General features: G+C 31.2%; 2 protein-coding genes across 2 annotated transcripts in view; both read right to left on the reverse strand.

Annotated features, from left to right (window-relative positions):
• The window catches only part of LOC139502004 (uncharacterized), a 165,999-nt gene extending 154,483 nt beyond the window's left edge, over positions 1–11,516 (reverse strand). Inside the window, exons 1-2 of the mRNA XM_071291323.1 lie at positions 11,391–11,516; positions 2,693–3,384 (exon numbers count right to left, since the gene is read on the reverse strand). Of these exons, the coding sequence (XP_071147424.1) occupies positions 2,693–3,376 (684 nt within the window). The 5' untranslated portion in view covers positions 3,377–3,384; positions 11,391–11,516. The remainder of the gene's footprint in view (positions 1–2,692; positions 3,385–11,390) is intronic.
• Positions 11,424–24,444, reverse strand: LOC139501789 (uncharacterized). The gene is made up of 6 exons (XM_071290988.1): positions 24,216–24,444; positions 20,372–21,063; positions 18,226–18,337; positions 16,400–16,501; positions 15,930–16,231; positions 11,424–11,543 (listed from the first exon to the last, which is right to left on the reverse strand). Exons 2-5 carry the CDS (start codon positions 21,053–21,055, stop codon positions 15,975–15,977), a joined length of 1,155 nt encoding a protein of 384 aa, XP_071147089.1. The 5' UTR covers positions 21,056–21,063; positions 24,216–24,444; the 3' UTR covers positions 11,424–11,543; positions 15,930–15,974.
• Positions 24,445–26,045: the final 1,601 nt, after the last annotated feature.

Here is a 26,045-nt window from a genome sequence, read left to right on the forward strand (position 1 = left end):
TAGAACAATATTATATTGACGGGATCAGTACAGAGTCACGTTATAAGAACAAAAGAAATACAAAAAGTCGCAAATACAAAACAAACCACAAACAAATGAAAGCCAATACAAACACATTGACGAGATGTATAAATACCGAGCCACGTGGAACGGATATCACATGAAACCATTCAACAGTAAAAGTAATATTAATAATAGAACAAAGACAAATAAAAGAACTATAAAACACGTTGTAAAGAGGATAAACAACATCAGTACGCAGAATCTATGCATCAAGACCATCGTGTATTATTTGAGAAGTTGATACGGAATATTTATCAACAAGGTCTTGGTACCTTCCGATGAACTTTTGTAGAAAAATAACGAGACGTTCTTTGACATACCCCTGTTTCATCAACTTTCTACTCAAACACTGATGACGTTTTACAAAGTCTGAGTAGGAGCTGCAAGCTCTTGAATATCGAATAAGTTGGGAAATATATATCCCATATGCAGGTGAAGTTGGTATATTGCTACTAAGGTGGGGGAAATTTATAATTTCAAAATTTAAATCGTCTCGTTTGTCATAGATTCTGGTACTGAGATGACTGTGTAAGTCAAATTCGAGATATAAGTCTAAAAATGAGGCGGAGGAAGCCGTGTCTGTTGTTTCTTTAATCTCTAGTTCTGGGGGATATATTAATGGAACCCAATCAGAAAAGTTCGGATCGTTTATGGAAAGAACATCATCACTATATCTGAAAGTGAAATTAAATAATCTGGCTTCTTTGATTCTCTTGTTTTTTACAAGTGTCTGAAGGAACTCCGATTCATATGAAAATAAGAAGTGGTCGGCAAGAAGAGGCACACAGTTTGTTCCAATAGGAATGCCGACAATTTGTTGGAAAAGTCTACCTCCAAACTCAATATGTTGTCGATAAGAAACTCCAGCATACTGATCACTTGTTCGTCTGTGTAGCATATTTTACCTTTTTGTTTGTCACTATTTACGAAATATGCCTTATGAACATGATGAAATCCCAAAGTAATAAATTTATAGCGTATGCTACCATTTTTATGTTGAAAGGCATTGTGGATTATTTCTTTTAGGCGATTTTTCAATTTCACATGGGGAATGGTGGTATACAGGGTTGAAAAATCAAAAGTTTTGATGGAACTAATTTCAGAAAAAGACAGAGATTTAAAATTGTCTAGAAGTTTTTTAGAATTTTTAAGAATCCACATATGGTTAATACCACTACCCGAGTAAACAGTTTCACAGTATTTCTGAAGACCCTCCTTCACTGCGGACAGAATTTTAGTCAATCTAATGGACAATTCTTTGGTAAAACATGAAGATGAGCCAACAATATACTGTTGTTTGTACGGAATTTTATGAAGCTTTGGTATCCAATACAAACAAGGTAAGTCCTCCGATTTGGTGTTCAATGCAATGTTTATTGAAGCCATGAAGGACTTATGATTTGCTAAAATCTCATCCTTGTCAAATGATATGTCTTTGTATGTGGGATTACCTGAGTGCTCCTTAAATAATTTGCTACATTTTTCATGAAAATGTTCTATTTCAAGTACGAAATGTGTATTAAAAATATCATTTATTAATCCAGAAAATATTCTTCATTTGAATGATAGTTACTAATGTAGCGGGTTGTTCCTAAACTGTTTTACATTTTGGTAAAGTATTTAAATATGACCCTTCAATCTACAAATAATAAAACAGCAACATAACTCTTTCCATAATCGATACTCTATTGATATATGTATGTTTATAGCTTGTAACAACTTCTTTCTATTTTGAATGGTCGTTGACTCGAACTTTTGTAATTTTTTGTCCATTTTGTCCCCCGCGTAACGCGTTGCGGAGGACATGGAAATACCGGGCGTCCGTGTGTCCGTCCGGTCTTGTTAGCGCTCTTACAGATTTTTATAAAGTTTATACTATAGATTAGTATCAGCAATATCTCGGACAAGTTCTATAATGGTGGAAGATCGCCTTTTAAAAAAAGTTGTGCCCCTTGGAAATATTAAATTTATGGGAAATGGCCTCGTTTGCGACACAGCTATAGTTTATCATTTCAAATTCAAATGAATCAAGGTTTTGACCACTGCGTTCTTTTAAAAAAATACGCATATGATGCATCTGTCATGTCATGTTAACAAGTAATATTTTTGTAATTATTAATTTATTCATTCACTGTATCAACAAATTCTGTATTTATGCTATCTGGATTTCTTTAAATTACTCCAGTATATTTAGAGTCAGATACTCCCCAGTTCAATAGCAAATAAAAAAAATTCTTTCTATGAAAATATGTTTTCCTTTTTATCATTCTTTTAAAATCTTCACATTGTTTAGAACACTTTTGTTAAAGGTTTATAGTATGGTCGTTGCTTTAGTTTTAATCCTAGATCATTGACTGTTTTTCACATTGTTATGTTAAATCAAATGTGTTATATATTTGTATCATGTTTATTGCGAATGTTGTAGTGGATTCGTTCATGGTTGGCCTACCGTAAATGCTAATTCTATCAGATATCGAATGAATGAACGTAAAGCCTATACATATATGCAACAGTATTTGTCAAAATGTTACTCCTCCAGATTGACAGTGCTTTCATTTCCGGTTGCTATTTCGGCCATACTACTTTTCACTGCAATGAAGCTTTATAGATATGAAATAACAAATCTTACCTCAAATTCAGCACATTTACTTCTCCAGTAATCTCGACAAACGATTTCATACTTTAACATATAATCGCCAATTATTGTTAGTTTTTTTGCTTGCATAATATTTTTCTCTGTTTCTTCAGCACATGCACTGCTTATTACTTTAGCTATTCCCATAATGGATCCTTCAAGTGTTGTCCATTTTCTGTTAAATTCATCATCTGTTAACTCTTGTATATCTGACAGATGGAATATTTCGTTCCGCACGTCTTTAATTTGTTGTATCCAATTATCTATCCCTAACTCATGTTTTCCACATTTCTGAATTATATAGTTTGCTAGTGTGATATCAACCACTCTGACATCTATGTGTGCTTTTGCAGAATATTCACAAATGCAAATTTGAGTCAACTTGCCTCTGGTATATCTTTTGTGATCACGAATCTGGTTCCCTTTGTCTGATTTATACAGTATCAGTAACTGTTTCCTTGTTATCAATTTCTCTTTGTTGATGCTTGGTATCGTGCATTCGCAACATTGAGATGTTTCGTAAATATGCACCAACGTGTGTTTCTCCTTAGTCAGAAATGTTTCAAAACTATCGGTTCCGAGTATCGTTTCTTTAATATACTTAGAGATAACAAGGTATGCGACATCAACAATGAGGGCCACTAATTTAAAGTAGTTGTTTCTTTGTTGTTGTGTCATATTTATATCTAAAGAAAAATATTGATTTTCAGCAAGTAGTTCTTATATTAGAATATGAACCATACCAAGAAAGTTTGACAGAAATGTTAGTTTACGATTTATCATGATCTGATGATATATAAGGAACTGTATGATTGGGCAAAGGTGCTCCAACAGAATTACGTTACCAATACGAATCTGTTGACCGATACGATATCTGTACGTCTCTACTCACAAACGACTTTTTAGCGTCGGCAATATTTTTTTATATACCAGAATAGTAGTCTTATTAGTAATTTCATCGATTGTGACATTTTCACTTATTTTGGATTCGCATGGCAGGTGATGCATACAAGGCAGGAGATGATTACCATGTATACAAACTCATGAATGCAAAACAGGAGAAGACTACCATGTATACAAACACATGAATGCAAAAAAGGAGACGATTACCATGTATACTAATCCATGAATTTAAGGCAGGAGACAATTAAAGAACCTTAGTGAGAGCGCTCACATACAGTACTTGCAACCTTAGGCGTTACTGTTTGACGTGAACTTGACTGATCGGTGAATGATCGGTGACGGATGTTTGACTGATCGATGAGTGATCGGTGATCGGTGACCCATAGGATCCGTCAAATAAGTCAAATAACCTATGTGAGAGTTACCCTGACAACTGTCACCGATCGATCAGTAAATTAAATTTATGCACGGATCGGACGGATACGTATATATTTAAAATCCTTATGTAAACCGAACTCCACAGTGTTTACAATCGATGAAAGCGGACCTCTACGAAGACACCTTAATTTACACGTTATAATTTGTAATAAAATTAGTTGCAATACAAAAGTAAAAATAGTTTAACAGAATAAGATGCTTAGCGCGTTAAATTGTTTGTGTTGATTAATATTTACGTATTTAATATTATAAACATCAGAGACATATAACACATAATTGTATTATATGAATCTGTTAACATGAACTTATTTCTACGAAAAAGGTTATTGTTGACCGCCATTGGATTTTTGAACTTTTAATAGTTTCGAATAGGTTGTTTTTTCATGAAATTAAAAGAATGTCAAACAAATGATATTAAAAGTTTGTTCCCATTGTTAAGAATTACAAAAATTAAAATTCTTTTTATCAAATATTGTACTATTTTATCTGCAATCAGTTATTTTTTACCATCTTGAGACAAGTCTTCTAAGTAGAATTGAGATATAATGAGAATTAAAATACTTAAACTTTTATTTTTGTGGAATAAGAATGCAGTTATTGATTTATTTTGATGCAAATTATTAACCATCATATGATTTCAGTACTTTTTGTACATCAGGATTGGCTGTTCTTCATAAAACATGCCTACGTTAAGGAAAAAAATATTAAATTTTTGTATGCGTTACTTAAAATGAAAATATTTCTTCATTTTACTGAAAATTAATGACCGCCATTGGATTTTTTTTTTCAACTTCAGATACTTTATTTCACTATAATAGTTGTTAACAAATCCCCTTAATGTTACAATAATTGCACTAAGGTTCTGCCCTGTATGGTTAATTACCAATAAAACCAGGGGATTTCATTGGCAAACATTGGATTTTGTACTTTTTATAGTTTAAAATAGTTTTTTTGTTCATAAAATTAAAGGAATGTCAGAGAAATCATACTAAAATTTTATTCGCATTATTTAAAATAACCAAACTTATTCTTCTTTTTATTAAAGATGATACTATTTTATTTGAAATCAGTTATTTTACCATCTTGAGACAAGTCTGCTAATTAGAATTGAGATGTAATGAGACTTTAAATACTTAAAATAAATGATTGCATTACTTTTTGTCCATCAGGATTGGTTGTTCTTCATAAATTATGTTTACTTTAAGGAAAGAGATATTATTTTTTTGTACGTGTTGTCAAAAATGCAAATATGTCTTCTCATATTGGAAAATATTGTAATTTCAATTGCAATCAGTTGTTATCATGGTTATAAATGATTTTCATATGTTTTTTGTAGAAAATGTGAATTATTCAAGAATAAATCTGCTTATTTCTTTCTTTTTAAGGAATATATTAATGTTTACCAACATTGGATTTTTGTATTTTTTATTGTTTAGGAGTAGTTATCTTTTTTATTAAAAAAAAAGACTATCAGAAAAATATTATGTAATGTTGTTTGCATTGTTTAAAATTATTTCTATTTCTTGTTAAAAAGTACAGCAGTTATTTTTGTAATTTGTTATTTTGAATGCTTCGATTGTGACGAGAATACAGAAAGTCCGTGATTATGATAAGGTTTTTTTTAAGAATTTTATGATGATAAGGATACAAAAATTTAAAATATTGAAAAAAAATAGACTACATTTTTCAATAACTGATTCTTTCATTTTGTTTTTCCCGAGAATGTTTGGAAAATAATGAAATAAAAATCGCGATGTAGACACCGTTTTAGAACTCGCCGGTTTTGAAAATATATAACCTAAATAAAACGAAAAAGACCATTCTTTAATGATGATATTTTAATTTAGGTTTTATCTATACATTTCTTTCATTTCAATTCATAAAACTTTGCTAAATAATTAATAAACAAAAGGTATCATTGAACGTTCGAGTTTCAAGAGTCGCCATTTTAATTAGATTAAACGAAACTAAGATTCCGTAATTTGTGTTAGTTTATCATGTGACGTATTAAAGTTCAATCCGTCATCAAGGTCGATCGGTACTGTCCGTCCGATCAGTCCGATCCGTCAATTACTTTTACTATAAGTGTGACGGATTGCTGACGTGAGTTTGACGCGAACTTGACTGATCGGTGACTGATCGATGACCGCTGACTGATCGCTGAAATAGTAACGCCTAAGGTTGCAAGTACTGTACCCCACATCCCCACAATGTCATTGGAGAAATGAAATACGTGTAAAAAAAAATATAAGAAAAAAATATGAATTATTATTTCCTGTCAATACGCACATCAACATAGTATGTCCTTATTATCTACAAAGTTTCATGAAATTCTGTTTTGTGGTTTCAGTGGAGTTGCGATGACAAACTGGGATATGGGAAGGTCAATTGACAATTTTTGACATATTGTCTTATTAGTAGATTGTAATTTTCTGAACGTTATTGCTGTTTACAGTTTATCTCTATAGGCTACATTTATATGATCATATGAAAGATAATAACCAAAATTGCAAAACAGGAGTAGATTACCATGTATACAAACACATGAATGCAAAATTTCCTAAAAACTGCATTTAACAGACAAATAACAGATAACTCGTCTAGTAAAAAATTTATACTGGACTGATAGGGAATTTTTTTTATTTTACTTGTAGCAAGAAAACAAGTTCGGGGACACCCTTTTTTCTTTTTATTTTCTTAAAATATATTACAAAAACTATCTTTTCACAATTTATTTAAAAATTCTATCTTATAGATTTTGTTTTATGCATACCAATGTGTTTTTCTTACCAAAATTAGACTATTTTCAACGACTCTCAGCTTAAAAAATAGCACGCACGGTGACCCATAATTTTTATAATATTTTTGAAAAGAGCATAGTTAAATCTTCATTTTGGCTAAGTATAAGAAAATTCTGTCTCAAAAAATATTTACTTATGATATACATAAACAGGTATAAAACACACTGTCAATGCGAGAAATCTTCATTTTAATTTAGCAGAGGTAGAAAATTTAATAGAAAAAAATGCTATACAGTTTGTACCTTAATCAGAGATACATCAAGGTTTTTACAGTACACTTTTTTATAGTTCCCAAGAAAACAGGCGATTGGAACCCTATGATAAATTTGAAACCAGTATCTGAGGAAGCAACAAGGCAAATATTACAAATTCGTAGCTCAGTGTTTCTGTCCTTCCCAAGCACTTCGGGTGCTCATATAAATAATTTCTGTAGTAGCAGCTCATCTGAGAAGTTAAAACATACGCCTAGCAAACTAGTTGCACAATTGGTTGCTAGAGAATGCTCAAGAGAAAATGCTAATTTCAGACAAAAAGAAACACTCAGTTTAATTTTTTTGGATTTATAGAAAATCTTCACAAATCTTCACTTATCCCATCACAAGAGATCAATTACATAGGGTTCATTTTCAAGGAGGAGATAGCTTCTCTAGCTAAGGAAATATAAATGTTAGTGAGGAGCTTAATGGTAGAACACAACATGGCAATAGATTATCTAATGTTGTTGGGTTTGATAGCGTCTTGCATGGAATTGATCCCCAATGTACGGCTTTAATTGAAGCCTATCCAATGTTATCTACTTAATTTCTGGAAATATAAAAAAAGAAGATGTGGTATGTTTGCCAATTGAACAACTGTCCACAAGAGACCAAAATGATACAGACATTAACAACTATAGAGTACCACAATTCAACAATGACCAAAGCCCATACCGCATAGTCAGATATAAAAGGCCCTCCTCCACCAGAGAAATTTCATTTGCAGAACAACTTGGTGGTTTCACAGAGAAAATACTAAAAAGGACAAATAATTACACCAGTGTTCGGCTACCGTCACAATAACAACAGATGCTTCAAACACGGGGTTTGAGTCTCACATGAATAATCAAATTTTTCAAGGTTTTTGGTCTGTTCAAGAACAGAAACTAAACATACATATGTTGGAATAGGGAGCTGTTATTCGAACAATACAACATTTATACCAACAATACAAACCCAGAATGTGCTGATCAAATATACGACAACACAACAGGCGTTCAGTATGTGAACAAACCGTGGATGAGTTCACCAAGTTGATACACCTTTGTTACAAGACATGGTGTCTAATGAAAATGGCAATTCAAAACAATCTGACATTCAGAGTAGCTCATTTAGCGGGAAAATTAAACATTCATGTAGACCATATGTCTAGAAACAAAATACAACCAACTGAGTGAACACTGAACAATAAAAAAATTCACACATAAAGAGTTCAGTCATGCTCATGTACTATGTTTCAACCTTATGTATTTAGATTCTGGTGCTCTAGAGGGATAACACTGAATTGGATGTGTTTGCTTAAACTACATTTTACAGTGCTTAAAAGAAATTGAAAAAAAATATGCTTTATAAACTGTCAGGTATACTTTAATTCTAGACAATTTTATTTTTATTTCTAAGTGTTTTGAATGTAAACTTGGAGTAAGAATTCTTTATACTTTTTTTATTAATATTATTTGAGGGAGAGTTTAATCATTTTTGTTATGGATAGATGGCTTCTTGATTCAAACAGGGATTCAAACAGGGACCGTGCAATAACAGGATGGGTTATTTAACTGATCATTTCAAAAAAAATCGTCGCAATAACTTTATAATTGTAAGCTTATTAATAGTTTCTTTGTGGTAAATTGAGGACATTTTTCCTATTTGTTTTTTGTCGGTTGGACCTTTTTTTTATAATTGAAGTTAACTACTTTATATTGTCTACTCAAATGTATTGTATAGTTCTGATCTTATGCATCGTATTTGAATAACATAATGTAGGATTATCTTCCAAATAAGTTTGCTGAACCTATTACACTGACAAATTAGTAAAGTAAAGCCTTCCGACCTAAAATGTGGAAACTTCAGGAGAATGTTTGAAAGTAAAACAAAAAAAAACAAGAAGGGGAATGGAATGGTTTTGTCAATATTGATATTCAAGGTCAATTATTACTACAGAATACAACACCTTTATATCTGAAGTCAATTCATATTAAGGATCTTGCGACCTATTTCTGATGTTTTTGCTTTTTGTATTTCAGTCATTGTATGATCTATATTTTCTCCTTTTATTGCCATTCTCACACAGTTTCCTCAATTGATATATCACAAAACAATACAAATTGTTATGTACAGTAGCTGCTTCCGGTTGATTTTAATGGTAACACACACAAATGGGCTTAGGAGACCTAAGGCCCCATCCATGGGGAAAATTGAGTTGATTATCAGTAAACAATTGAACCATGACTTGATCGGGCCCCTTTTATGGCATGCAGTCAAAACGCACCCTTATTAAACATGTCTGGATTTAACATTATGAACAAAGTAACGGTACATTAAAGAAATAGCTGTAAGAAATTGCACTGCCAAATATGAAACTATGCATATAAATTAAAATAAAAAATGAGTCACTTATCCAATAGCATTACTAGGTTACAAAATTTACCATGTAAGGATGACCTGGTACCTGAACTTATAGCTAGTAATGTTCCTAGCAGGAAGAGATCATCCTACTTGAAAATGTTTGTAAAATTACTTGAAGATAATATAATCACTAGTCTCACCACTAATTTGCCGTAAGTCTAGGATGACCTAGTTATGTTACTAAACGGTAGAAATATTACTTATTGAGAATAGTAAATTCACCAAGCAGTCTAGCAAAATAACTAAAGACCCATTGTTTGATTAATAAACAGCCTGCTAAATTAGAATTCGAAATTTTGAGGCCTAGTATATTTACTAGGTAGGCTAGTACATATATTGCTGGCCTAGTATTGTCATGGACAGTAAGTTTTCTAATTTACCTAGTAGAGATTAATAGGTATTTATGTCAGTGCTTGATTTGTGTGTCCTTGTAAGTAATAAACAACGAGTGATTGATCAGTGCACTGATGATCAATCATTAAAATATTCACAATTCATCCAAACTAAAAATTTATCAACAATTTCAAAATTCAAATCTGCGTGGTTTTTATGTTGGTGTTCTAAGTAATACATAAGAAAGGTCATCTCTGTAAAATAAAATTAAGTCCACACAATCTTGCTATTGAAAAAGGATGACATTTAAGTTAACCCACCGATGAACTAGTTTGTAATGTATTAAAAATCGGGTTAAGTAGAAGATGAACATCACTTTTCACCGAAATTATAACTACAGATTAAACCTTAAAACTAGATATATATAAGCAGCTATGTCCAATATTTTGGCACAACTGATCATTTTATGGTAAAAGCATGAAACTTTGCACAGTGTTAGTTATGATGCTTATAAACATTTTTGGATATGGAGCCATAAAAAAAATCCACAATGGCCGTCAATTTCAAAATGGTCGCCAACAGTCATGAAGCAGAGTCCAAAAATATAGTATACTTTATCATTTGAACATAGAAGCACAAAACTTTGCATATTGCTAGTTATGATGATAATTAATCTTTTCTGAATATGAAACAATAAAAAAAAAAATCCTAATGGCCGCCAACAGTCATAAGGCAGAGTCCAAAAATATGGTATAGAAAGTAAAATCACAAAAAATACTGAACCTAGAGGAAAATCAAATCGAAAAGTCCATAATAACATGGCAAAATCAAATAATCATCAAATTCCGTAATATTTACAATGATGCGTTAACTAAACAGACACAAAAAATCAAATAGTTAAAATATGGGTACAGCAGTCATCATTGTGTAACAATTTTAAAAAAGGAACAATTTAACAGAACACAAAAACATCTATCCACAAACACATTCATTGATGTGCGTGTCTGACGTCAGAAAGTTGTATACGTCACATATATTTGTCGTTCAATGTGCATACAAACACTTTTAAAATTTCACATAGGCAATGTTAGCATACAGGGTTAAAAAAATCAAAAGTATGCAAGAATACATTTCAGAGATAGACCGAGATTTAAAATAGTCCAAAAGTTATATAGAATTTATAAGAATCCATAAATAGTGTATTCCACTACGCGATTGAATGATTTTGACGTTTGTGGTTCAACGTATTTTGAAATTCATAATAGAAATATATCATAATGACATAAAATAGACCAATATTATACTGACGGGATCTTTTAAAGTACTGAGCCACGTTATGAGAACCAAAGAAATACCAAAAGTCGCATATACAAAACACACCACTAAAAAATGAAAGACAATACAAACACATTGACGGGATGTATAAGTACCGAGCCACGTTAAACGGATATATCACATAAAACAATCCAACAGTAAAATTAACACAATATTGACACGTTAAAATCACGTTAAAATGTGTACATGTGATAATAATGTCAAGATTAAAACAAAACTTACCTTTGTTCAAAAACTGGTTAACAAAATACGAAGCGCGTCTTGAAATCTTAGTATGTTTTGTTCACTTGCATACTTATTCGTTTTTCAGAACATCCTTAACTAAACATTACCGCATCTACGATAGTTTGATATAAGCACAAAAGTACTGATTGACTGGAATAAAATGTTCATCTATTACATGGAGCAAATGGTTGTTACAAATCAATAACTACCGTGGTTGTAAATCTATACACATGACGTGCGCATTGAAATCATGACATTTTAAATGTTTATATCATAAATACAATCTCCTCAAAATTGTCAATATTGAATGACAGAATAAATATAATGATACACCATTTATAAGTTTAAGGCTTGATATATTAGTATACACATTTTTGCACCTCATGTTTGCGATATTCCATCTTTTTCGCAAGTGTTTTTGTTTTCTGTTTGGTATTAAATATATATTAAGATCCATGTTACATCTGGTGATCGATTTATTTGGCAATCGCCAATGGCAGTCAGCAGGGTTTAAGAACATCAGACGTTCGACCTTGCAGTCAAATGCGTTTTGTTAAAATATACTTTTCACTTTTTGATCTTTTGAAAATGTTGTTTGTGCTGTATTTTGACCCCTTTACAAAGAACTTTGTTTTATATGCACACGTATAAAAATTGCGGTTTTTATCAAACGCAATCATAGGTTTGAACGTTGTTTTCAATTTAGACTTGTTTATATTTTTTCGTTTGGGCTTCTATTATATTTTCCTTTGGGTTTATATGATCCGTTCATCCTTTTCGACTCTTTAAAATTCAAGAGTCTATACTAAGTTGAGGTAAATTATATGACCTTCCAAATACCGTTTCGATCTCTAACATCACTGAAGAGATATGAATTGTCGGAATCCGGATATGGTGTATACACATTTTTGCACCTCATGTTTGCGATATTTCATCTTTTTCGCAATTTTTTTGTTTTGTTTTCTGTTTGGTATTTAAATATATATTAAGATCCATGTTACATCTGGTGATCAATTTATTTGGACATCGCCAATGGCAGTCAGCAGGGTTTAAGAAAATCAGTTGTTCGACCTGTTGGTCAACTGCGTTTTGTTAAAATATACTTTTCACTTTTTGATCTTTTGGAAAATGTTGTTTGTGCTGTATTTTGACCCTTTTACCAAGAACTTTGTTTTACATGCACACGTATAAAAATTGCGGTTTTTGTCCAACGCAATCATAGGTTTGAACGTTGTTTTCAATTTAGATTTGTTTATATTTTTTCGTTTGGGCTAGTATTAAATTTTTCTTCGGGTTAATATGAACCGTTCATCCTATTTCAACTCTTAAACATTCAAAAGTCTATCCTTAATTGAGGTAGATTATATGGCCTTCCAAATACCGTTTCGATCTCTAACATCACTGAAGATACATTTATTGTCGAAATCCAGATATGGTGTATACAAGTTTTTGCACCTCATGTTTGCGATATTCTATCTTTTTCGCAAGTTTTTTCGTTTTCTGTTTGGTATTTAATATATATTAGGATCCATGTAATATCTAGTGATCCATTTTGTTGACAATTGCCAATGGCAGTCAGGAAGGTTTTTATCCAACGCAATCATAGGTTTGAATGTTGTTTTCAATTTAGACTTGTTTATATTTTTGTTTTGTTTGGGCTTGTATTATATTTTTCTTCGGGTTTATATGATCCGTTCATCATATTTCGACTCTTTAAAATTCAAGAGTCTATCCTAAATTGAGGTAATTTATATGGCCTTCCAAATGCGTGTTTGTTAATTTAATTTAAATAACTCTTTTCATACGATAAAAAATAATTAGATTGTTTAATGATAGCAAATGAGACAACTATTCACTAGATGTAGACTTAAAATGTTGATATTCAGTATTCTTTTGTTAATTCTTATATACCAATGTTTATAAATTGGGTGTGGTTTACAATATTTCAGTAAATTTTTTATTGAGTATTTGTTGCAAAACAGAATAGCATCTGTAGGGTTATGAAACATCTCATTGGAGATCGAGCTAGACTTTGTTACCTCCAACATTATAGACTTACAACTCTGAAATAAAATTGAAGTCTTAACCTACATGTAAATCTTAATTTCTTTACTTATGTTTTTATATTGATACTATATGCTTCCAATTCATTTTCGTTGTTTGATCATAAGTGGTCTCACTTTCACTTTTCACTTCCTCTGGCCTTTGTTAGTCTTGTATGTTTTTTTTTAAATTTTATTTTAGTTCATTTATATGTTTTGGAGTTTAGTGTGATGTCCATTTTCACTGAACTAATAGGCATTTTGTTTAGGGGTCATCTGAGGACCTTCGCTGCGTTGAAGACCCATTGGTGGCCTTCGGCTGTTGTCTGCTCTTTGGTCGGGTTAATGTCTTTTTGACATATTCCCCATTTCTATTCTCAATTTTATCAAATAAACATAACGTCATCACTAAACGAACTCCAAAATAAAGAAATCTAGCATAACAGTCGCACACGTTAAACTACTTAAGCCAGTAAAAATTAAAAAAAAAAGTTATCACCAATTGAGGAAAATGACATATTTGATAATCTCTGCGATTAAACAATATTTTGTTCAAGAAGAAATACATTAACAAATTTCATTCCGTGTACAAGACTCGAATCCCGCTTTATACATACATATATATATATATATATATATATATATATATATTATCGTTATAACTGTCGTATCCAACTACTTTACTATGAAGACTTTTAGCGAGGTGATATATCATAAAAGTAAAATTAAGATATTTACGCATAATTGCTAAATCTTAGTTGTGTAAAATGTCCAACTATCTATGATAGAATATGCTCTCGGTCGGACCAATTGCATAATTAACCTGTAACAGGTGTATACAAAATTAAATTATATGTAACTTTTGTTAACTTGTTTGATTCCTCACTGTAAACCGTTCGGATATTCTAATTTCCAATCATTAAATAATATAATTGACAACATATGAAAGTATGTTACAGATAATGCATATTTTAAGGGTTTTCTTGTCGTAGAACACCCCGAGGTGTGTTCTACGACAAGAAAAACCTTAAAATATGCATTATCTGACTTATATACCGTCAAAAAATTATTAATTTTATAAAGATTTCTAAAATTAAGTATCCTATTTTACCGACAACACTAAAGTGGAATATTTCTTTCTAATGCGTTCAGGTTTTAATACGCCCTGCAGCTGGGAAATAAAACTCACTAAATAATTTAGATATAAACCTTTTGAAAATTATTATCCATACACAATAAAAATATTACTGTAACTGCATGAAGTAAGACACAAATGTATTGTTACCATCCAATAACGGTGTATGACAAATACAAGACACATTGTAAGTAATTTATTGTACCACTTAGTTTATGGAAAAGGGGGAGGGGTATGTTTTTTTTTTCTTCTATTTGTTGTTATTTCTATCGCGGAAAAGTGGTTATTGTTCTAACAATTTTACTTGAATCGAATGAAAAATTCAGAAAGATTGTCTTTTGAATAGCAATACATTTTATTAAAAGATAATCATGATATTATTATATACCCTCCACACCCGACCCTTTCGTGAGTTACGTTAATGTTATTCAATAGACTATAAGATTATTTTATTAGTTGATCATTTGATAGAGTAAAAGGTATACATAAATTTTAAAAAGTTAAGAACTGACACGAAGACGAATATAAATACATGTAGGTCACAGTATGATTTCATATTCAGTGTGTATCCTTCTGAACATGCATGAAATACTTGCCACTGGACGTTAAACAAGCAACCAAAAATCAATCAACCTATTCAGTTTGACTCAATAAGATTTTCAAAATCTTACACACCAATATGTTTAATCTTGATTTATTTTATGAAAGTCTACATTAAAAATAATCTGACATATATGATAACGTTTCTTTATTGTAGCGATAAATTAACAAAACTTAACGTTATTTGTTTCTAAAATTAAAATGCGGGACTACAATGACAATTTCCTTTACACCTATCATCGATTGAACTTTAAAAAATAAATTTCCAAATCGGCAACAATAAACTATTAGACGAATAAAGTTTTGAGGTAAATCATAGATTGCATGTTTATCAAGGAAAATAATGACCTCACACAGGTCATTATTTTATGCCTTTGAGCATATTTCATTGAAACATGGTATCGTCCGGGTTGATTCTGAAAAAGAATGACCTGTCGTTCTGAAAGAAAATAACTCCATATAGGTATATAAGTCTATGTTAAACTCTTGAATTATTGTCAAAATGTAAAATAGACAGTCTTTTCAACAGAAATGGTATAATTTAGAGTATTAGTAGTGCATTCAATTATGAATTCTCTAATACTGTCAAAATGGGCTAAATTTATAACGATGACAATCAAGTAAAGTTGTTTTCAACTTGACTATATTAATTTTCTGATTGCCATCTCAAAAAGAAGAAAAAAAAAACATATCCTGGTAAAACTGGTACTTTAAAGGATTTCTGATTTTCTAATTAAGGATATCAAAAAAAATATATACCTGATCTGTCTGGTACATTTAAGTTAACACACAATTCTGCATTTTTCATTGTATCAATTTCCGCATCTGATAGCATCGTAGACATAAGTTTGTTAATTTCGGAACCAAGTTCATGAACATTTCCTGTTTTGCTATTTCTGCATACATGCTGAGGTCATCGATTGAAATAGCTTTAATTCTGATATTCATGTCTGGTGTTCCGGTTAATCTGAATTCATCTATAGCTTCAAAAACCTTTGTTTTATCCCATGAAGTCGGAATGTCAAGTTGCATGAAAACCGGTATAAGGATTCTCTTGTTGTCTGAAACATCAGAGTAAAAACAAATCAATAATTTTCTATATATCGTGTTGATTTACAAGACATTTATAGAATCTAATATGATATTTAATATTTATAGTGTAACACTTTATTCGAAATAATGCATAATTCAGAATATTAAAATGAAATATTCTTCGTTAGAAATCATACCTTCCATTACTAGTTCGGTATCATCAAATAATTCCACATTCTCCTCACTACCAAATATGTTAACCATTACATTTATCATGTTAACCATGCTATCAAGAGTTTCTGTAAAGAAAAGTTATTTTGGTATTTAATAATAACGCGGTCGGTGTTTTGGTATTTAAGGATTCAAAAGGCCGAAACAATTCAGCAATGACAAATGAATACATGATAATTCATGTCAACGGAAGAGGCTGTCTACTGGTCCTGCAATATCATCGGAGACTAAACGTCCAACAACAGTGGCATCATCACAGAGGTTGCAAATACTCACCATGGATCATGTAGATACCCAGCTTATAACTGTGCACGATATACGCGTGTATTATCTACATATTCATCGGTGATACTCGAATCAAAACAGTTCAAATGCAAATATAAAAACAAGCTTTTCATTCTAGACAAAACAAGGTTTTGATTGGATTCGTTGTCCATTGCAAACTAAGCAATATAACGTTACAAATAAGTCAACATGACTGAAATGGTCAGTTGCCTTTTATAGTCAACTTTTAACAATTTTCATAAAATTTGTAAATTTTTACAAACATTTTCAACTGAAACTTACCTGGGCCATGTTCATTATAGATAGAGATAATTGTAAGCAGCAAGAATGTTCAGTAAAGTAAGATGTACAAAAACATCACCATCACCAAAACACAATTTTGTCATGAATTCATCTGCGTCCTTTGTTTAATATTCACATAAACCAAGGTGAGCGACACAGGCTCTTTAGAGCCTCTAGTTTGCAATGCTCTACAGTCATTCCTAGATCGTTTCAGAAGAAATGGATCGGATTTAAGATAATTTGGTTTTCCATATACATGATATAAATGATTTTCAATTGTCTCCTTTAATTAGTTTCGAAACTAAAATCTAACGGATAATATAAATGAAAATTGTTTACCATCTCATAATTTTATGTTTCTCACACAAGAACAAAAAGGAAAAGAAATGCTAAACCCTTCTTTCATAGAACATTTTGAAAACAGTGGCTTCTTTTACAAAACAGACAGGAAAACTAATGGTAGAAGTCTTGTAATTTTGTCCATATTTTCATTACAATAGAATTGTAGTTTCCTTACTCTATTGTGTTTTATGATTGTTTTAGTGCCGTATGGAGACAGTGGAGTGCCTCCTCGTGCTTCAGGTCAATGTTCTTATAATATACTAAATTATGGAGTGTGTGTCCGACTCCTCCGAGTGCAGGAGTTTATCGCTGCATTTGGTGACCTTCGGCTGTTGTCTGGTCGGGTTGTTGTCTCTTTGATATATTCCCCATTTCCATTCTCAATTCTATCTTTATATGACTATGAATATAATATTATTGTGTATTCAATTTAGGATTTTATAATATTAAATGAGGTTTTAGATTTTACCATGACGGTTTTGAACATGCATGTAGTAAGCAATAGAAATTATCCACAAGATAAAAAAAAATAATAAACCGAAACAGAACCGCGATAAGAACACTGCAAACCACAAACAGCAATATGAGCCCACAAATCACTACACATGAAACTAACAACTGATTAACACAAACTCTTAACGAACTATAATGGGCTCCAGTTAAACAATGATCAGTCAATCTGCAAAAATTTATTCATATCCTAAAATTTCGGAATAAAAAGGAGATGCTTTATGTTTTTTTCCCATATAATATTCACATTTAAGAACATCTAGTGTTTTGAATATTTCACATTAAATTGATATTCCATTAACAATAGTTTCTTCTAAAATCCTGAGGTATAAGCACATTATGATATTTCTGTTATAACATAGTGCATATTTACGTATTTTTCTCATGGTATGATGACATTCTTTTTCCATCGATCTACTAAACAGCTTAGGCATGGTATGGTGTAAAGCAGCTGCTTTCTCTTCAATGACTTGATTTTGTGCTCTCTTGATAACAAAAACACGATATTAATATATGCAAATATAAATACATAAAATATAACTGTAACAAGAGAAATTAAAAGCAAGACATCTAGTCGTTATCTGTTGTTGGACTGATAAATAATAAGTTTTTGTGTTATTGTTGTACAGGTTGGGGACACCTCGACAAATAGGGAACTATTCCCCAAGTGAGTAACTCTCACTCAATTGAGTTATCCTTTGATATTGCCAAAAACTATTTTTTTAAGCTGGGTCTCTAATCTTAAAAATGAAAAAAATTATAAAAAAAAGAAAAAACCAACCCCAAATAATCATTTTTTTTTATTTTTTTTTTTATTTTGGGTTTTAGAAAATTTAGTAGCCTGAAAATTGTCAATTTTCTAATTTTCTAATTATAACTTTAAATCAGATTATGACTATTCGTCTTTGAAATAATTTCCTTTTTAATGAAAATGGTCTATTTCAAGTTCAAAATGTGTATCAAAAATATCATTTTTTAAACCAGAAAATATTCTTCATTTGAATGATACAGTGTAGTTACTAATTTGGCGGGTTGTCCCCAAACTGTTTTACATTTTTGTAAAGTATTTATAATTTGACATTTCAATCTAAAAATTATAACAAAAACATCACTCTTTTAATAATCGATACTCTATTGATATATGTATGTTTTAAGCTTGTAACAACCTCTTTCTCTTTCTATTTCGAATGATCGTTGACTCGAACCTTTGTAACTATTTCTCTGTGTTTTTCCACCGCGAAACGCGTTGCGGAGGACATGGAAATACTGGGCCTTCGTGTATACGTCCGATCTTGTTAGCGCTATCACAGGTCTTTCCATATTTTTATAAAACTTATACTATAGATTTATATCAGCAATATTTGCTATAATAGTGGACGATCGATTTTTTTAAAGAGTTATGCCTCTTGGAAATATTAAATTTATAGAAAATGGCATCGTAGCGCTCTCACGGGTACCCTTTCGGCCATACTTTTATAAAACTTAAATCATAGGTTAATCATCAATATCTCAGACAAGTTCTGAAATGGTGGACGATCGACTTTTTTTAAAGAGTTATCTCCCTTGGAAATATGTGCAACGCGGGTGACAGTTTAATTCTGTTCTTTAATTAAAAATAGAATCATTAAATAGAAAATAATCTAACATATATATCTGTTTACAAGACAGAAACAATTTTAAAATGTTATTCATGTTATTTCGTTGTTATATTTTTTACGTGTTTTTCAAAAACATACTGTTTTTCTTTTAAACAGATTTAATCTTTTGAAAAAGTTTGTTTTTCAAATTCTAATATATCCTCATTAAATATTCTTTAAATATTTAAAAGAAAAAGTATACTGAAATAAAAAACCTTTCTTATCTAATGTTTTTCCTCATGTTATATTCATATATATAATCTACATTACGTATGGCTACAACTTAAATGAACAAAATATAAAGATATATGCATTTCAAAAATGTCTGCTTTTGCAGCAATATAACATGATGTTTTTTTTATACCTGAAATTCTTCCACGAAATCGGTTATGACTTTTTTCATGATACATTTCTCCCTTTTAAAGTAACTGTGTAATGCCAGTCAAAGCAATATTGATATTACAGTCCTTCATAAGTAGTCTCAATCACAATTGGATCATATGCAAAGCTAAGACTAGATATTTTGATTTTTGTCAAGAACAATAGGCATACATGTTTTTGCATAAATATCATGAAGATCATTAATAAAACGGTTAAAAAATGTAGGTTTTAAACTGTTCTCTTGGTTTATAGTGCCATACAATTTTAAAGTGAGATTCCTCTGTAATTATTTTTCAAATCCGTGTTATCTCTCGATTTGAGTATAAGTATAATGAAAGATTACCTCCAATTAGTGAAATATGTAAGTAAAGCCCACATGAACCAGTATTTGTCAACATGTTACTCCTCCAGATTTACAGTGCTCTCATTTTCGGTTGCTATTTCGGTCCTACTACTTTTCATTGCAATGAAGCTTTACAAATATAATAAAATAAATCTTACCTCAAATTCAGCGCATTTATTTCTCCAGTAATCTCGACAAATTATCTCATACTTTAACATGTAATCACCAATTATGGTAAGTTTTTGTGTTTGCATGATGTGTTTTTCAGCTTCGTTAGCATAGTCACTGCTTATTTCTTTAGCTATTCCCATAATAGACCCTTCTAGTTTTGTCCATTTTATGCCAAACATTTGATCTGTCATTTCTTGTATATCTGACAGATGGAATATTTCGTTCCGCTCGTCTGTAATTTGTTCTATCCAATTATCTATCCCTAACGCGTGTTTTCCGCATTTCTGACTTATATAGTTTGCTAGTGTGATATCAACCACTCTGACATCTATTTGTGCTTTTGCAGAATATTCACAGATGCAAATTTGAGTCAATTTATTTCTGGCATATTTTTTGTGATCACGAATCTGGTTCCTTTCGTCTGATTTATACAGGATCAGCAACTGCTTCCTTGATATCAATTTCTCTTTTTTGATGCTAGGTATCCTGCATTCGCAACATTGAGATGTTTCGTAAATATGCACCAACTTGTGTTTCTCCTTATTCAAAAATGTTTCAAAACTATCTGGTCCGAGTATCTTTTCTTTAATATACTTAGAGATAACAAGGTATGCGACATCAACTATGAGGGCCACTAATTTAAAGTAGTTGTTTCTATGTTGTTGTGTCATATCTATATCTAAAGAAAAATATTGATTTTCATCAAGTAGTTTTTATATTAGAATAGAAACGATACCAAGAAAGTTTAACATAAATGTAAGTTAACGATTTATCATTATCTTATGTCAGATAAGGAACTGTATAATTGTACAAAGGTGCTCCAACATAATTACTTTACCAATACGAATCTGTTGACCGATACGATATCTGTACGTCTCAACTCACAAGCGACTGTTTGGCGGCGGCCATATTTCTTTATATACCAGAATAGTCGTCTAATTAGTATTTCAATCGATTGTGACATCTTCACTTATTTTGGACTCGCATGACAAGTAATGCAGGCAAGGCAGGAAACAATAACCATGTATACAAACCCTGTTTCGCTTGTTTTTCAGTTCGTTCGATTCCATTAATTTTTATGAATTAATCAACTATGAACATAAGTACACAAAAACGGATAACTAAATTTCCATTTACGCAATACATAATATAAGCAATGGTATCATTGAGCTTCATAGAACGTTATCATGAAGAGTAAAGATAGAATCTTTAGATGTGTATACGATAAACAATAAGTTGGAGGTGTCGGATGGGTAGGAGGTTTTTATTAAAACAATTTTTTTTTTAAATGTTGTGACGATCGAAATGTACTTTCCCGTTTTTTTTGTATAGCATATACAGTGTACAAATTTAGCAACCATACGAAATTTCTACTACCATCATGTTCTTAAAATCACTCGAAAATTGGTTGAAATACACACTGGGTCAGACAGAAACAGATTTATCAAGATATATAACTGCAGAGAATCCACAAAGAAGTATAAGATGAAGATAATGCTCTTCTTTTAGGGATTGGAATCCATAAAGAAATACACCAAATAACATTTCTTTACTCTAACCTAAAGCAACCCATGTACCATACATGTACATAATACTGTCAACTACAACTCATTTGCTACAGACATGTATTTAAATAAATGACCGAAAGGATTGTCAATAGACGGTGTATATGTTTCGAAGGTTGTCCAGGTATGACGAACATAACCGGTTTAAAAATACACATTTAAAACACTACTAATAGAGGTCGGTCATTTACAAACGTATCAATCGTATCGTATACGTTGACGTATCCGCATCTACAGATATATGAAAAACTATTATGTGATCCCGAGCTTATTAATAAAACCATACTTCATTTAAAAAAAAAAACTAATTGGAATCTTCGAAACAATCAAACATACATTTTCAATATTTTTGATAGTGGTATTTTGTAAAAAAAAAAAATAAGGGGTGATGATTGGATATAAGTCGAGGCTTATCTGTAGACGCACTTGAATATTACTTTTGAAGATCATTCCCGCATTTTTCGTTTGCTGTATTGATTTGTCTCTTGTTAACCAAATACAGAGATTTGAACACTAAAAAAAAACTACAGTCGTTTTAATTCTTAACATAATTAGGTCTTTCCACTTTTCTGTGGAAAGACCTATTGTATTTGTTCTGATTATAAGGTCCTTCCACTTTTCTGTGGAAAGACCTATTGTATTTCTTCTTTTGATTATTTTCTTTTCTCCGCCAAATCTAAAAAAAATGTTTCGTAATATATCGCTTAGATGTTTTTTATATTATATCGTACAGTTTATGCGCTTTTAAATTTCACCCTGCTAAACCGATCAATTTTCTTTGTAAGACTAATCTCCCTATTCACTGTTTTTCAAATGTGTGCATCTCCTTCGTAACAAAAAAATATATCAAAAAAATTATGTTTTCAAATTGTTCGATACATCGTCAGGATTTTTTTTAACTAATTTGAATAGAGGAAATTTTATAGAAGTTATCAACCCTTACCAAACAAAGTTGTCATTATGTTTTTTTAACTCATTAACCGTATACCGTTTAACCCTTGAATCTTTTTATTTGAGGTCCCTAGGTCATAATTTCAAAAATGAGGTCAAGGTCAAAGGTCAAGGTCATGTTCTAAATTGTGACTTTTACTAGTTTTTTGCATTTTGTCTAACATTTTCAAAGATTCATATAAAAGAACAAATGCAAAATGTTTGCTTTATTGTAATGAGAATATGTTACATTTAGATGATACGATTTAATGGCATCGTATAGAAGTTAGTGTCCCTGAAATGTCTTTACATACAGTGTTTTTTAATATAACTTCAACATGGTTCATAATAAAGCCATATAACCTGTAACAAAAGGTTAGGTGACATATGATCTTGAAAAATGACAACTGAAAGTGACCTTGAGTTAACCGGTAGTACCTTTTTTGCACTTTTTTTTATCTAAAAGAACTCGAAATCCATATATTTTATAATTTAGATACATTTACTTAAAGACTAAAAATGTCTTTCGATCAACCGGAAGTGACCAATTATCTCCCCGTTGTACAGGAAAAAGTATATTTGGATTCAGTGTGAAAGAAGCTACCATATGAGACTGGAAGTGATATTTACTTCACCGGAAGTAGCACATTATCTCCCTTATTTCACTTAAAAGTATATAGAAACCAATTATTTTTCACATCAGTGTGAAGAGAAAATGTGATTATATGCTAGTTTTTACTTTGAGTAAACAGGAACTAGCTTCTTTTCAATAAATTTTAAAATGATGTGGAAAGACCTTCAATTGTCTCTGAAGAATTTGTTTAAATTATTATTGAAATGGTATCTGGTTGTGATGCTGTTTCATTTGCAATTACCGACCTTACGAGGGCTGTATAGCCAGTCAAGGTCATAAAAAATTCCATTTGTTGCATTTATATTTGCCAAAGTTATCAAGTTTTTCAAGTTGATTTTATTCTATAAAACGGTTAAGTAGATTTAGGACAACATGCACTCTTTGATTCGAGCCCTTACTTCCTTTCATTGATATTTCGCATTATTGTTGTCTCTTCTCCTTAAAGAAATTTTTCTCTCAATCGATTTATGACTTTCGAACAGCGGTATACTACTGTTACCTTTTTTTATTGTTATGCTAGTATTTAACCTTATATAAAGAGGGTGGGTACACATTCTCAATTATCGAACGATTTGATTGATTGATTGATTGATTGAAGGCATTTACAATCAAATCAAATTATCTTTTGTTTCAATGATATTAAATAAGGTTTTTAAGATTGATAAACTGTAGGATAACGTTAATTAAACCAAATTTTCTTACCTGAAACTATTTGATCAAGAGTCAAATAAGACAAAGATGATGTAATGAATGATTAATGTTGTCCATGATAAGTTATTGACTTGTAAGTACACTGTCATTGGTGCAATATCATCACACGTTCATAATTGTAGTGAAATGTTATTTGATATAACTTTCATTGTCAACACAACGGATTCCACATTTGAACTTTAAAACAGATATTTTCTAATTACTTCGGACAAACCCTAAACTTTGTAATTGTATTGTGTACCTTACATTGTAACTGATTTAAAATAACTCTTTGTATTTTAAATCAAATTTTAAACAGGATACCTGATATTTTTCAATAGATAACTTACAGACCATGAACATGATTTTTGAACCAAAGTTTGAAGTCTGGTATTTAACACTGACGTAACTTAGAATTGCAAATAAAGTATTGAAAAAATCGTCCATTCTAAAATTTAAATGTTGTACTTGTTTGGTTTTATAACTATTTGAATTTGAGCGTCACGGTTGAGTCTTATGTAGACGAAACGAGCGTCTGGCTCATTTATCTATAATCCTGGTACCTTCGATAACGATGTCTACATAACCTTGCTTTTTGGACGCGATCTTAAACTAATATATACTTTATATTATCCTTTCAAATTAATATTTACATATATATTTGTATCCAGTTGTTACCTATAAAATACAATGCATTTTTCATTGTTAAATTTCATAAAACAAAAATTACACGAAATAATGTCATTGTCTTGGCATTGCAATACAACAAAGTAACGCCACAAGTATATAACAGCTTGAACGGACAAAAACGTCTTACCGGCATTTAAAAAAGATTAATGAAAATTGAATAAAGATTGACAAAAACTGTTGCAAGTTTTGTTAATCCAATATTGATTTTAAATATATGCATATTGGTCAATAAAAGTTTCGCAAATAAGTTAAGAGGAGGGAGTGTGGGTCAGTGAAAAAAAATATGTGAATTAGGTTTGTTGTCCTACATTAAACTTTTGATGTCGCCCCTTACAAAGGCTAGAGGTTTCTGACTTCGGACAGGTACATAAATGTAGTGAGATTAAACAAGTATTGTGAGATCTCAAGCCTAGCCTTTGTTATATAAGCATATACGACTAACAAAGGCTATAGGTTCCTGACTTGAAACCGGTACATGAATGTAGTGGGATTAAACAAGTATTGTGAGATCTCAAGCCTTGCCAATGTGATATAAACAAATTCACAGCAATACACACAGTAAACATAGTTTACCGAAGAGCAAACATTTCCAGAACATGAGCCTTAAACCTCTGTGCTATAAGGCAGGGTGTAAACTGATCAGGCGAAAGAAAAACCTCCCTAGCTCAACCTCTTACCACTGACTAAGTATCTACTAATGAAGGGAAGCAATTCTGTCACACATATTTCTAGAAGTTATATATAAATTGTCTGCCATATAAAAGTAATTAACAGTGATTATTGCAGTATGATTACATTGAAACATAGGATTGAAATTAGATCTTAGATATTAAATATCATTAGATATATTTTCTAAGAACAGGAAAACAGAGTGATAAACACATACACAAAGCAGCTCTCCAGATTGACAACTCAGAGAGGGTACTTAGATTCCAGTGTAATGTCACAGTCAGGAGAGCTGATAACATTGATTTTACACAACCGGTGGGTTCACCGTTCTTTTCAATTGAGCATCAAACTGGAGCTTCCTGTCCACGTGACACCCCACTGGTAATCGGAAATGAAATCATTGAATCCACTATGAGCAGTCGAGCTCGATATTTTGAGTCTATGGCATACAGGTAAATATTAGAGTGATAAGCATTGTGTTAA

Source organism: Mytilus edulis, chromosome 13 (assembly GCF_963676685.1).
Source record: "Mytilus edulis chromosome 13, xbMytEdul2.2, whole genome shotgun sequence".
NCBI classification, from domain to species: Eukaryota; Metazoa; Mollusca; class Bivalvia; order Mytilida; family Mytilidae; genus Mytilus; species Mytilus edulis.

Excerpts from the sequence above, each read along its gene's own strand:
- LOC139501789 (XM_071290988.1), bottom strand. The coding sequence starts at position 21,055 with ATGACACAACAACATAGAAACAACTACTTTAAATTAGTGGCCCTCATA. Across the intron at positions 16,502-18,225 it reads TCATACCATGAGAAAAATAC|AAACTCTTGATAGCATGGTT; the intron begins GTAAATATGCAC and ends TTTTCTTTACAG. Across the intron at positions 16,232-16,399 it reads TACCGAACTAGTAATGGAAG|ACAACAAGAGAATCCTTATA; the intron begins GTATGATTTCTA and ends CTGATGTTTCAG.